General features: G+C 35.5%; 3 protein-coding genes across 5 annotated transcripts; 2 read left to right on the top strand and 1 right to left on the bottom strand.

Moving 5' to 3' along the window:
• The first annotated feature begins 634 nt into the window (after positions 1-634).
• Positions 635-3,679, top strand: LOC140882259 (PTI1-like tyrosine-protein kinase At3g15890). Its single transcript, XM_073288167.1, has 4 exons — positions 635-1,063; positions 1,344-1,491; positions 2,653-2,915; positions 2,996-3,679. The coding sequence occupies exons 1-4, from the start codon at positions 1,020-1,022 to the stop codon at positions 3,615-3,617; spliced, it is 1,077 nt and encodes a 358-aa protein (XP_073144268.1). The 5' UTR covers positions 635-1,019; the 3' UTR covers positions 3,618-3,679.
• A 641-nt stretch (positions 3,680-4,320) lies between these two features.
• On the top strand, positions 4,321-5,897 carry LOC140885250 (uncharacterized). Its single transcript, XM_073292196.1, has 4 exons — positions 4,321-4,498; positions 4,594-4,736; positions 4,993-5,512; positions 5,594-5,897. Exons 1-4 carry the CDS (start codon positions 4,470-4,472, stop codon positions 5,745-5,747), a joined length of 846 nt encoding a protein of 281 aa, XP_073148297.1. The 5' UTR covers positions 4,321-4,469; the 3' UTR covers positions 5,748-5,897.
• Positions 5,898-6,107: 210 nt separating this feature from the next.
• LOC140880857 (PX domain-containing protein EREX) lies at positions 6,108-12,795 on the bottom strand. 3 transcript variants are annotated; one of them, XM_073285694.1, is made up of 11 exons: positions 12,464-12,795; positions 11,938-12,048; positions 11,277-11,375; positions 11,011-11,097; positions 9,079-9,187; positions 8,779-8,941; positions 8,331-8,712; positions 7,724-7,888; positions 7,395-7,637; positions 6,885-7,103; positions 6,108-6,450 (listed from the first exon to the last, which is right to left on the bottom strand). In XM_073285694.1, exons 1-11 carry the CDS (start codon positions 12,689-12,691, stop codon positions 6,211-6,213), a joined length of 2,046 nt encoding a protein of 681 aa, XP_073141795.1. In that variant the 5' UTR covers positions 12,692-12,795; the 3' UTR covers positions 6,108-6,210. The 3 variants fall into 3 exon arrangements, with proteins under 3 accessions (XP_073141795.1, XP_073141796.1, XP_073141797.1); XM_073285695.1 differs by having other exon boundaries at positions 8,779-8,934; positions 9,084-9,187; XM_073285696.1 differs by lacking the exons at positions 11,938-12,048; positions 12,464-12,795 and having other exon boundaries at positions 11,177-11,304.
• Positions 12,796-12,999: the final 204 nt, after the last annotated feature.

The raw sequence follows: 12,999 nt of genomic DNA, 5'->3' as shown, positions 1-12,999 counted from the left end.
TCACGGATTGATATTGAGACGATTTGATTCATATTTGAATTTAAAATTAATAGTTTTATATAAAAGTAATAATTTTTCATGAGTCGGATGAGTTCTGTGATTTATTTTACAGAATTGACTCATGAGACTATCATAAAATTTTTTTGTGTTTTTTCAAAAAAAATACCAATATTTTGAGTGAAAATGCTTCGTGATTATATAATCATAATCATATTACAAAAAAATAAATATATATATAAAAAATCATCAATATTTAATAAATTAAAGCAATATGACCGAGATTCCTATTTAATATTTATAACCAAAACGACATATCAAATTCGAAATCAAATCATAACGCAGTGCTCGTGGATTCCTTAGCTACCGCTGGTAGTACTTTTGAGGATGGATTGGAGCCAAGTCCCAACAATAAATTCAAATAAAAAAATGCTAAATGTGGATAAGGAATAGTTAATAGTAAATAATTTCAATGTGGATAAGGAATATTTAAGAGTAAATAATTTCAATCTAAACAAAAAGGTTTATGCGGATTAACAAGAAAATTAGAGGACTGAATTGCAATTAACCCAAAAAGTTTTGTTCTTTTCTACAGGTAATATAATACTCGTCTGGTCTTCCATCGTCTTCCATCTCTCATCTCTGTGATTTCGTCTTTCAACAACTTTACTCATTCAACAATCATTTGTTCGATTAATTATTACATTAAAAAGTGTAGCAAGCATTTATTCGTGCCCCAAAGATCTATTTTTTGGAACCCAAAAAAAGTTTCCCATTTTCTTTCCAGAATCCAGCTCACAGCACATGAAGATTTGGTACCTTGCGGCTTCTACTTGAAGCAGTAGCTTGTGGCTTGACAGGAAAGGAAGGGAAATGGTTTCCGAGTGATGGGTTTTTTTTTGTGGATTTTGTTTATGGTTTGCTAGTCTGAGTTATGGGATTTGATCGCTGCAATTAGTTGTGCAAGTGAAAATTTGCAGAAAGGGACGATTCTGCGCAGTGGGTTGGTTGCTGGGAGGATTATGGATTTTTGCTCGATGTTTTGTTGCGCAAAGGGTTCAGATCTGTATGTGATTCAGTTTAACGTTTTGTGTAAATTGCTCATTCTGTTGCTTTTTGTTGTTTTAATTTCTTTAAAATCATTTGTTTCGATGTTTTGAATTTACATTAGGAATGATTTTGATCCACGTTTGTTATCTGAGGATGTACTGTTTGATTGGTTTGCAGAGCTTTTTTTAGTTTTAGAGTCACTGAGAGTTTATAGAAACTAGTCTTTATTTGTCATTATTTCTTGAAGTTCTCTACTTCTGTATCGATTTCTGGAAGTGGAATTTTGAATTTGACAGGAAAAAACAAGGGAAAAAGGAGTCGACATGGAGGATTTTTGCTCTGAAAGAGTTGCAGTTGGCTACTAATAATTTTAATTATGATAACAAGCTTGGAGAAGGTGGATTTGGTAGTGTGTATTGGGGTCAGCTCAGGGATGGTTCTCAGGTGAGAATACGGTGCTTTTCATCCAATTCAATTTGTTTCTTTTTTTCTCATTGCCATATAAACTGATTGTATGCTTTTTAGTCGATTTGAGATATTTCATTAGTGAAATGTGTAATAAATCATAACCACGTGATGGAATTCTATGTTTAGTAGAGTGGTCCATATTAGACTAAAATGGAGTTCATGTTGTTACGAGTTAATGTCTAATGTCTTTTTTGGTGTCGTTGCGAACAAAATGTTGGTTGTGTGCTGTGAAGAAAATGACCGTTCGTTGTTTGATTGTCCTATTCGTATAGCGACATTATTAGAGTTCATGTTGTTACGAGTTAATGTCTAATGGTTTTTTTGGCGTCTTTGCTTACAAAATGTTGGTTGTGCGTTGTGAATTAAATTATCGTTCGTTATGTGATTGTCCTATTCTAATAATGTCGCTATACGTCTTCTTTTGCACGTGGTGCTGCTACGTCATATGCTGCACTGCATAAATGTTCGCCAGTTGTGCTTTAAACAGACATGTTTCGCACAATCATTGAATTGTTCACGTGGTGAGCATCCATAGAAGATATTATAGCATATCATGTATGGCAGGAAATTTGAAATGATAAAATACCCTTGGTGCATAAATGACCCTGAACTTGGTTATAAATAACATAAAAGATGTAACATGAAGAATTTAGTCGACTCTTATTGCCTTCTTTTCGTTGTAGTTGCTTTAATTCGTGACTGAAACCCTTCAACTCGCTTTGTCATCTCGAGTTATAGAAATGGACACTCAGAAATCTTTATGTTTTTATTGTTTGAACTGTCTTAGGATGCCTTTTCTGGAAATATAGTTTGATTAATGACTGTAAAAAGTGAGGTATTGAAAAACCAAAGACTAACTTCCTGCGTTCAGATGCAAAAGCATAACTTCTAGCCGATACTTTTGATTCACGCATTCAACCATTGGATGAGTCACTAACTGAATAATCTCCCAAAGCATTATTTCTTGCAAATTCACAAATTAGAAACACTTTTGGCCAACAGATCCATAGCTATTAGCTAAGGTTTTCGCTGGAAATTGGAATCACTAAAAGATGTTCACCTATTTGAGAGTTTAAACCTTTTCTGTACCACGATCTTTTCAAAGTCTACTAGTTTCACTCATACATACTTTTACAGATAGCTGTGAAAAGGTTAAAGTCATGGAGTAACAAAGCAGAGATGGAGTTTTCTGTTGAGGTTGAGACTCTAGCTCGAGTACAGCACAAGAATTTGCTGAGTTTACGTGGCTATAGTGCAGAAGGGCAAGAACGCTTGATTGTCTATGATTACATGACGAATCTCAGCTTACTCTCCCATCTTCATGGGCAACATTCTGCAGAATGCCTTCTTGACTGGAATAGGAGAATGACCATTGTTGTTGGGGCTGCTGAAGGCATTTCGTAAGTTCTGAAATACTACTATATATCATCTATTCTTGGAAATTTACACCAGAATTAAGTTAACATGTAATCTGTTCCAGCTATCTACATCACTGCACAAACCCACACATAATCCACAGAGACGTTAAAGCTAGCAATGTGTTGCTAGATGGAGATTTCAAAGCAAAAGTTGCGGACTTTGGATTTGCAAAGTTCATACCTGATGGTTTGACACATGTAACAACCAGAGTTAAGGGTACGCTTGGCTATCTAGCCCCTGAATATGCAATGTTAGGAAAAGCGTCGGAAAGCTGTGATGTTTACAGCTTTGGCATTCTTCTGCTCGAGATTGCTAGTGGCAAGAAACCCCTAGAGAAGGTGAATTCCACCATGAAGAGACCTATCACAGATTGGGCTCTTCCTTTGGCGTGTGAAAGAAAGTTCAGTGAAATTGCAGATTCAAGGCTTGATGGGAAATACGTGGAGGAAGAATTAAAAAGGGTCGTTTTTGTTGGACTGATATGTGCCCAAAGTCGACCCGTGAAGAGACCAACGATGCTTGAGGTGGTTGAACTGCTGAAAGGGGAAAAGGAAAAGTTTGCAGCTCTTGAAAATGATGAAATGTTCAAGAGCACTACAGTTGTAGATTCGAGTGCTGAAGACAGCTTGGAATTCGTCTCAGACGAGAATGAGCCTAAACAAGAGATCGAAAGTGTGAAATAGAGTCGATTAAGCTGCTGCTTGTAGAGATGATTGTTATCTTTTTGGTTACTTGTTCTCTTTTTACAGAACAGAATTGAATGTCAGTGAAATGGAGGAATGGTAAATTAAATTGGTGGGAGGTTTGAGGTTGGTATTGCCCAATGTTTGCCTGTTGATTAAACTTTTCATGATTTTGCTCGTGTTGTACATTTGTTGAGTCTTTTTTAAGACATTCGTGGGATTTCTTGAATTGATATGCCAATTATTACTAATGTTTTTTTTTTTTGGCCATTTTTTGTCAAGTTTTTTTCAAGAGCTGAACTCTCATTTTGCTTTCAAGGAATACTTCGTAAAATAAAAAAACTTTAAATTGGTCATTAAGGTCCAAATTTAAATTTGTCAACGATAATTAACTATTTATTTTACTTCTTACCCTTATCTCCTCCCAAAATGTTTGTTAGATATCACTTCTAATTATAATTCATTAGGATCCAGATTTTGTTGAATTCGATATCTTGATAAATTTAAAATATTACAAATATATAAATCAATAAAATAAATAACACAAATCTATTATGAAACCGTCTCACAATTGAATTTTATGAGATGCATTTTCAATTCGACCCATCATGAAAAATATTATTATTTTTATATAAAAAATTATTATTAAATGTGATCGAGTCCACCTGTATACGGTTATAGACAGACCATCTCAACAATCAGCTTAACCATACTTTCTCTTGAGTTGTATAGATACCATGTATTTAATTGATAACAATGTGGAGAAATATTAATTCATAGTGCAAATTCTACTACAATTCCCTCTTTTTTTTTCACACAGCGCAAAAGGGTAGGAAAGCAAAAGATCAAGAAATGAAGAGAGCTGCGTCTCAACCCCTTCTGTAAATATTCATAAATCCTTCTCATGATAAACCCCTGCTTCTGCAAATCTTGTGCAGATATGTTTTTCCTTAATCTGAAAACGATTATTATGCAGGAGATATTTTCAAAAGCAAGATGCAGAAGAAGAAGAAGAAGAACAAAGTGGCTTAAACAAAGGGAAATCGCTGAGAGATATCGACTCCATCGCCAAGCAAGTCTCCTGCATGACAATACACAAGAAAGAATCCAAGAAATCACGTAAACATTTTAAAACTTTTTTTTCCCCCACTCTTTTATATGGATTTTGGTTTTTTTTATCCGGAAGGTTACTGTTTCTTGCCAACATGTCGGAGGATATTGGCATTCTAACGAATTTGTGGATTGATTGGTAAATTTCTGGGAAGATTGAACAACAATATAGGATAGATTACCGAGGAGCATTTTATAGCAATTCTTTCAAATCATTGCCTTCGAAATAATCTTGGATTTTCTTGAAAATTTGGTATTGTTTCAGACGAGGAGTTGTGTTCTTTGGAAAAATATGGAGGAGGAGCATGGAGGCAAGAGCAGAGGACTGGAGCAGCGAGGCTAAAGAAACAGCTTAAATCAAGATGGACTATTCAGAAACTGATTGATGAACAGCTCACCCGATTTCAGGCACATTACATTACGGCTATGAGCCCAACTAAACTATCAGATATGGCTCAATTTATCATGCCCAAGTGGTCTCCTGCCCTCGAACTGGCCGCGGTCTCATGGCTCGGCGACTGGCGGCCGTCCACCGTCCTGGAGCTGGTACGGTCATTGATCAACTCCTTATCCAACCCTGTTGGAGTAGAACGCGCCCTGTCACAGCTGATCAATGAGATACGCATCGAGGAGGCAGTGATCGACGAGGAAATGGCTGAGATTCAAGCCACTTGTGTCCTTCACCTCCCATTCGGCCCAGTCAAGGGAAGTAGGACAGATTTGGCTTGTGTCAAGTCTGAGTTCAAGAAAATTTATCGAGTCGTAGCCAAGGCACAAAGCCTCAGGTCCATGTTGCATTCTTTTATTTGATCAAATGCTTAGAACTTTGTTATCTTTGTTAATGCATGCAATGTGCGTATTAACAGGCTAAAAGCAGTGGAGTTACTGGTTAAGAAGGTTTTATGCCAGACCGACGCAGCTGAGTTCCTCGTTGCATTCGTCGGAATCCAGGATGTGATCCATGAAGTCGCTTTGAAAGCGAGTAAGGGTCCAGTTCGTATCAAGGAGCTTGGAGTTTAGTTGGTTGAGTGGAAGGAAATGGAGTGTTGTTCTTGTAGATTAGTTGATGATAGTTCTGTTGCATAGCTGAAATGGTTGGATACTTCAGCCTTTTTCTCATCATTTTCAGATACAAAGGTCGACCATTGGCTATGCTTGTATATTGATTGAGATGGCTTTAATTGTAGCAAGATTTGTAATCAAAAAGTAAATTCAGGTTGAAAAATTATATAAAAGTGACACTTTGGTTATGAATTTTGTCCTCCCAACAGTTTGGCCATGAATTTACGATTTTGTCGGTTTTGTCCTCGTTTCTCTTGATTTAGTAATCAATAATTATCTATTTCTATATAAAAAAGAGACTTTGGTTATGACTAGGGCATATATTTTCGAAATCGTTGTTGCTTCTGGAATTACTAGGTGGCACATGAAGTTACATACATAAAGTGATACAAATTATTCAAAGAAATTGCTATTTGTTACATTACTTCTCCAAGAATTTGCCGAGAATAGCTTTACGTGAAGGGGGCTCTTCTTGTCCTGCTTCAGACATATTATTGTTTGTACCGAGTGTGCACCGGACTATAGAATTGACCCGTTTCCTTAAAATGGCATTGTCCATAAAAACACTACATAGCATCTTCCTCAGCTCAAGGTCACTTGAACTTCCACCTTCGCGACTTGTTACGGATGACGATTCAACTTCTTGAGCAAGAAGCTGTGCCTGTTGCACATTGTCACAGAGAGATGACAATTACCAGCATAAACTACTATGAATTCAGGTCATCTCGTGGAGAAAAGTCAAAATGACAACATTGGCAACACTACACACGCAAACAGAATTAAGAACAAAGATTGAAATATATTAATCATGAGAACAAAGTGGTAATTCACGGTGGATCCTGCAGGGGTTAGCTTAAGTCAGCGCTCCCATTATTGAAATTTTTGGGTACATATATGGAGTCAATCACGTCTCAAATAAATATGCAAGCCAGATAACTTTACGCCGTTATTAAAAAAAATGTGAACTCTCTGGACTCATATATAGTCGGATGATCTTTTCAACCAAAAACACTTTCCTCTGTATTTGTTTAGTGGTAATTTAAATTTTTTTTTTCTATATGCAGGTTGATAGATTACAGTTTGTCGTGAAAATACCTCTGCAAGAAGAAGACCGATGCGATTGTCCGAAGTAGTCAATATATCGACAGCATCAGAGGGATATGAAGTATCCATCTTTAGTTTGTTTTCTTCCTCGATGAGAAAATGAACACTGCATTCTTCAAGCCGACCGCGAAGAATTTCGCACTCATGTAGCAAATTTGCATCGGCAGCTTTAGTGTGTTCAGTTTTCTGCTTTTCCATTTGTAGTCTCCTCTAGAGTGAAGAGCATGAGCACAGAATTTAATATTAACTTGTGTTGTGCAATTTGAAAGCGCAAAAATATGCAGAAAAAAACCATTTAACTGCTAATGTAGGATTCATATATACTGTGCTCTAGTAGCCATAGACGAAATTAAAAAATGAACATTGAGCTTGATTCTATGAATAGAATGAAACTTGAAATTTTCTCAATGTCTGTCTTTTGTCTGCAATACACATTATGCGTTAGAATTTAATGAAACTTGATAAATGGTCGAGTGTAGTTGATTTAAGAGCAGTCATTACCTCCAATTCTGTTTTTTCTTTTACCATTCTGTCAAGCTCCTGCCTCAGTTCCGATTGAGAACTCCGAAGAGTCTTAACCTCTTTTACAAGAAGTTTAACATCTGACTTTGATTTCAAGTCTGAATCTTCTTGACTTTTCTTCAAGTTCTTTAGTTGCTCTCTTGCAGAATCCAACTCTTTCCGTAATTCTTCATTCTCTTGAACGATTGAAGACTTTGTTGCTTCAGCGACAATTTTTTCATCCTTCATTTTCATTTATTTCCCCATTATTATTATTCACGTTGCAAAACAAGGAGAATTGAAATGGCCACGAAATACAAAATTAAGACCTGTTCAGCTTTCAACCTCAACTCCATCTCCAAGCATTTTCTACTGATGTCCTCCATATCCCACTGAGCTTGAGTAAATCTTTCCCTTTCATCAATTATAGCCTTCTCCAGATTTTCTTTCCCACTCTTCTTTGTAGACTCAAGTTCAATTTCCAAATCTTTGGCCTACAATATAATAAAACATATAATGGAACACCAATCTGATATCGACAGTGTTCTGTGCTTGCCTGATCCTGAATTTTTATTTCATATATTGGAAATTGAGTTCTATAAATTATGTAAATTCACAACTGAAAACATAAAATGATTTACATTTGCGAACTAATGGTTCAGGTCTAGGGTGTTCCACCTAATGGTTCAGGTCTAGGGTGGTGGTGGCTGACAAGTATGCCTTCATTTCCCTCTCTGCTTTAGTAAATTAGCAAAGGTTTGTTAGAGGTTGTTACTCATTCAAGTAGTTCCAATAGAAATTTGAAGGATACTAAATTAAATCATATTTCTTCCATGCAACGTAATATGCAACAAAAACGTAAAACAGGCATGTGAGCTTTGAAGCAGTACTTGTTTTAAGAAAACAGAAAAAAGTGGATGAGGATTGGAAACTTACCTTTGTAATTAGATACTGTCTTACAGCAATTTCTTGATTTAATCTAGCTATGAGATCTTCCATATCTGTTTTTGATGTGACTAACCGCTGTTGCATGGCAACTAGAAGTTTGTTCATCTTCTGCTGCTCTTCTGCTGGAAGAATTACCAGCGTATCGTGTGACAATTGTGAACCTGATATGGAAAGTGTGTTCCTGAATTCTGTTGGTTCAGAGCTTCCAGAAATTTGAGATGAAGAACTACACTGCCGGTGGATATCCCACAAACTTGAAACATCACTTGGTGAATCACCTAGACAAATCTCATCCATTGCTACGGCATTATTAATTCTCTGATTACCTTCGCGTGACCACAAGGATTCATTTACAGTTGTTTCTGTCAGTCTGGACAAATCATAATTAGAAATTGGATATTCCTAGTTGAAACCAAATTAGTTAGCCTTCACATACCTGGGCGACAGAGCCTCAGGTGTCTCATTAATAGAATCATCACCAAAATTTGATGTCAGTTGTGAGTTGACTGCAATCACTGAAGCATCTGATGGATCTGATGAAGTGCCAATAATGCAACTCGACTTCATGTCCAGCACCTGATGACTTGACTCACTGAACGCTGAAAAGCAAGTTTGAGGAAAATGAGCTTGCAGATGTGAATTTTACGTTTAGCAGCATGCAAGTTCACCAAAAGAATAAATATGTATGTCATTTGAACAATGAGACATCCTATTATCTGGCAAGGCAGATGCATACCTGACCTTGCAGCCGCTTCTAACTCAAGAAAGCATGCTGAAGGAGCGCTTCTTGAGATATCAATATCAGAGAGTACCTTTGTCATCCATTCCTCCAAAGAGCACCTACGCTGTGAATCTTGCTAGCTTAATGATGGTATTGTATAAAAAATATTGACATTAATAAGTACAGATTCCTTTTCCATTATAAAAACAATATGAGGCATCATTAACGTAGAAACAGTAATGGGTATACAAACAGTTAAATCCAGTTACAAGATCTTATGAAGAAAACATATACTTGCCTTGTTAGCAAATAAAATTAGCACAACTAGTAAACATATGCACACGATGAGAGCACATAAACTCAATTTTTATCTAAAATATAGCTTAATTTGCACATAATAAATTTATATATGAAATATAATAAGATTAGAGTAATTTCTATTTAATGTTATGTTTTTTTAATCACTAATTTATTACTCTTTGTTTTATTTTTAAAAATAATGATAGTTATGAGTTAAGGCTATTTTGGAGGAAAAAAACTGGTATGATAGACATACCAAAAGTGGTTACTATTCATGCCTCAACCTTAATAATATAGAATAGCAAATAAAATTAGCACAACTAGTCAACATATGCACACGATGAGAGCACATAAACTCAATTTTTATCTAAAATATAGCTTAATTTGTACATAATGAATTTATATATGAAATATAATAAGATTAGAGTAATTTCTATTTAATTTTATGTTTTTTAATAACTAATTTATTACTCTTTGTTTTATTTTTAAAAATAATGGTAGTTACGAGTTAAGGCTATTTTGAAGGAAAAAAACTGGTATGATAGATACCAAAAGTGGTTACTATTCATGCCTCAACTTTAATAATATAGAATGGATAGAATAGATGTCTTGGTAAATATCTATGACTCGTGCTTTTAGATTTCCCTTATCACAATATCATTATTCCTAATTGAACTCACAGCCAACAAATTTAGGCCGCATTATAAACCACGAGTTTCAATTGAACAATAATAAATCGTTTACAACCACACTGTGAGATGAGTAACACCACAAAAAACCCACAACCAAGTATTTGTGCTGTGGGAGCTATCACCCCAAAGAAAATGACAACACCACAATAGATAATCAAATCATCCCAACTTCTTTCCACGATGATTGGATGCAAAAGTTTGGCATAAGATGACCATAAGATTAAGGAATCAAGGAAAAAATGTCCACATGCCAAAGTTCTCTGATAGAAATTACATGATATTATTTCTCAAATACCCACCCAAGAAGGTCAATGATTTAAGATGCTAAATGAAAGACAAACAGATATCAAGCAGTTTCGCTTCTGTATTCCTGTTCATAATCTCGGATCCTTTAGATCAAAATACGAAATCTTGCACCTTACAGACTCAACATAAATAGGTTGAACACTCTGATGCATTATAAATTTATGAGTTCATTTCTCACTACTACAATAATGAAACTGAACTTTACAGGGAGGAAAATTGAGATAAATGAAGTTCCTACATCTATGAAACTTGATGTCAAATTTTTGTCCAACGGCATTTTTAACTAATGAAAGGATATCTCTCATTATGGGCCCCCAGTAGCTCCTCAAAGGGCTAGATAATCATTTTCTTAGAACTCAGTGAAGAACACTTCCAAAAACAAAGGTACATAGCTTGATGTAACAAATTTACAATGTATACATAGAAAACAATCAAGGAAGTAAAAATTTATTTGTACATACAATAATAACTAGACTAGCACATGCATTCGAGAGTTTTACGCACTTGCAAGTTTGTTTGGATATGTAAAACGGCAATAAGAGCATTCCTCTATGAAACGGCAAGCAATACTCTAAAACTTTGGCAAGCAAGAGATAAACTATAACAGTATACGAGCGAAGAAAGGGTTAAAAAAGAAGAATGTACTAACTTCCTCCAAAATTTCCCTGCCTTTAATTTTCAAGAGCCTCTTTGAAGGAGCCGTGGGCAATTTTTTATTGTGAAAAGACCTTTTGAGCTGCAAAATAGAAACATGACTAGTGTTATAGTATGAAGCATTTTAATTGACAAATCACAGAAACAAAAACTTCACCCACCACTACTATCAATATTATAGAAGATAGCAAATCATAAAAGAATTCCATATCCAGATATGATAGGAGATAGTAAATAGTCTTATAGAAGATGCTAAATTACAGCAGAGCCAAGCTTCAAGAAATCCCTGAATCTTCTTTGCACTCCTCGTGTGGTGGTAACCCCTTCCGGTGACTGCAAACCTACTTGAACCCTGTAAAACTGTCACAAAAGGATGTTAAAACAATGGATCTCAAATTTTAAGCCGTAGTACATGCATGATCTTCTTCTTATATTTCAAAGATTTTTTCTCATAATTTCAGCCCGTCCGAGGGATTCATTCTGCAATATGATCTATCTTAAAGTCACTAACATCCCATCCACCTTACACAAATAAATTATTCTGCCCGAAACATATCCTGATTCAAGCAACATACAATTGCATCACACTAGTTTCTGTGCTACTACTTGTTTTGGTTGGTTGTACCATTTTCCATTGTTTTGGGTTTTTTTTATTTTTAATCTTTAATTAATTAAATTATATTTTTATTTTTGAGGTTTATGGAGTGGAGGTTGCATGACTGGGGAAGTAAAAGCCTAAGATTATGAGAAAAATGCAAGAGAAACCCGAACTGAAACTAGAGAGAATATCTTTATTTAAGCACCTTTTAGAACTATATATATACATCCTCTAAAACATGGAATCATACCTAATGGATTAGTTTCAGGCAATAAAAAAAAAGCCAGAAAAAAGGAATGTGGAAAAAATTAACAAAGTCAATACCACAACAGGCTCTGAACCTCCTGGTTCAGATAAGACAGTCCAAGAAGGAACAGTAACACAATAACTCCAGCCAGTGTGAAAATCAAGCGGCCAGACTGTATTTGGCCCATCCTGCAATGGAAAAGTGCACGAAATAATCTACAAAGTTACACAAGCATAAACAAACACATCTTAAAACTTCACAACAACGTATATCAGGAATATATTAAGTCAAATGACAGTTGTGGTTATCAGTGGTCACACAGGAAATTAGTTATTAAGTCAATAACAGGAAGATATTAAGTCAAATGGAATCGTTTCAAAATTTACACTTTAATGTTCTAAAACCATAAGTTACTAGAGTTGCCTGGATTTCTCAATAGCCCATGCAATCAAAACTACATCGCAATAAGACAACAGAAGTCCACAAACAATCGTGAAATTAAACCAAACTCCAAACTCCTCAGGTCTGAGCACGGAATCACAAATGGATAAAATAAATTTTCGATTTTTTCCAGAAAAAAAAAAAACCCAGGGAGAATCTAACCCACAAACGGGGAGGAGGGCTCCAATCCATCCCAAGTGGCAGCGGCGAAGTGCCATCGTGCCGGTGCAGAGAAAGGGTAATCTTGTTTTTCCCAATTAAAAATTCTCCTTCCTTTTGCTGGTTTTCCCCATCACTGGTGGTCTGATGAGGGGTTGAAATGGATTCGATCAAAGCGGGATCGATGAAGCCAAGGTCGAAGAGTGAGTAATTGATACCGTACAGATTCATAGGACGCAAGTTGTTCGACGGATTGTTTGTGAAGAATTAATTCTTTGTTGAGGGAAATTTTTGCGCATTCACAGCCTCATTTCAACTGCAGACAACCATTGTATAACTACCAGTTATGTTTCGTATAAAGCTCTAGTTTTATTTTCAGCAAATTTAAAATAATAACAATAATAATAATAATTTAGTACATTATTATTATTATTTTTCAAAATTAAGTGCGCCCAAAATCATATTGATCATGTTAGAGACTCATCAAAATTCACAAAACACATTTAAGATCCACAGAACATTATTATCGTGCAATGGTC

This window comes from Henckelia pumila, chromosome 2 (genome assembly GCF_033568475.1).
Source record: "Henckelia pumila isolate YLH828 chromosome 2, ASM3356847v2, whole genome shotgun sequence".
NCBI lineage: Eukaryota > Viridiplantae > Streptophyta > Magnoliopsida > Lamiales > Gesneriaceae > Henckelia > Henckelia pumila.
The sequence above is the reverse complement of the archived record's forward strand: the minus strand, read 5'-3'. Positions and strand labels throughout refer to the sequence as shown.

What these genes read in the sequence shown, in the direction of transcription:
- LOC140882259 (XM_073288167.1), top strand. Translation starts at nt 1,020, where the DNA reads ATGGATTTTTGCTCGATGTTTTGTTGCGCAAAGGGTTCAGATCT. An exon ending in AGCTCAGGGATGGTTCTCAG is followed by an intron (nt 1,492 to 2,652) that starts GTGAGAATACGG and finishes ATACTTTTACAG; the next exon opens with ATAGCTGTGAAAAGGTTAAA. An exon ending in GGGGCTGCTGAAGGCATTTC is followed by an intron (nt 2,916 to 2,995) that starts GTAAGTTCTGAA and finishes AATCTGTTCCAG; the next exon opens with CTATCTACATCACTGCACAA.
- LOC140885250 (XM_073292196.1), top strand. Translation starts at nt 4,470, where the DNA reads ATGAAGAGAGCTGCGTCTCAACCCCTTCT. An exon ending in GCTGCGTCTCAACCCCTTCT is followed by an intron (nt 4,499 to 4,593) that starts GTAAATATTCAT and finishes ATTATTATGCAG; the next exon opens with GAGATATTTTCAAAAGCAAG. An exon ending in GCCAAGGCACAAAGCCTCAG is followed by an intron (nt 5,513 to 5,593) that starts GTCCATGTTGCA and finishes GCGTATTAACAG; the next exon opens with GCTAAAAGCAGTGGAGTTAC.
- LOC140880857 (XM_073285694.1), bottom strand. Translation starts at nt 12,691, where the DNA reads ATGAATCTGTACGGTATCAATTACTCACTCTTCGACCTTGGCTTCATC. An exon ending in GAGGTTCAGAGCCTGTTGTG is followed by an intron (nt 11,376 to 11,937) that starts GTATTGACTTTG and finishes CTTTTGTGACAG; the next exon opens with TTTTACAGGGTTCAAGTAGG. An exon ending in GACAGTATCTAATTACAAAG is followed by an intron (nt 7,889 to 8,330) that starts GTAAGTTTCCAA and finishes ATTATATTGTAG; the next exon opens with GCCAAAGATTTGGAAATTGA.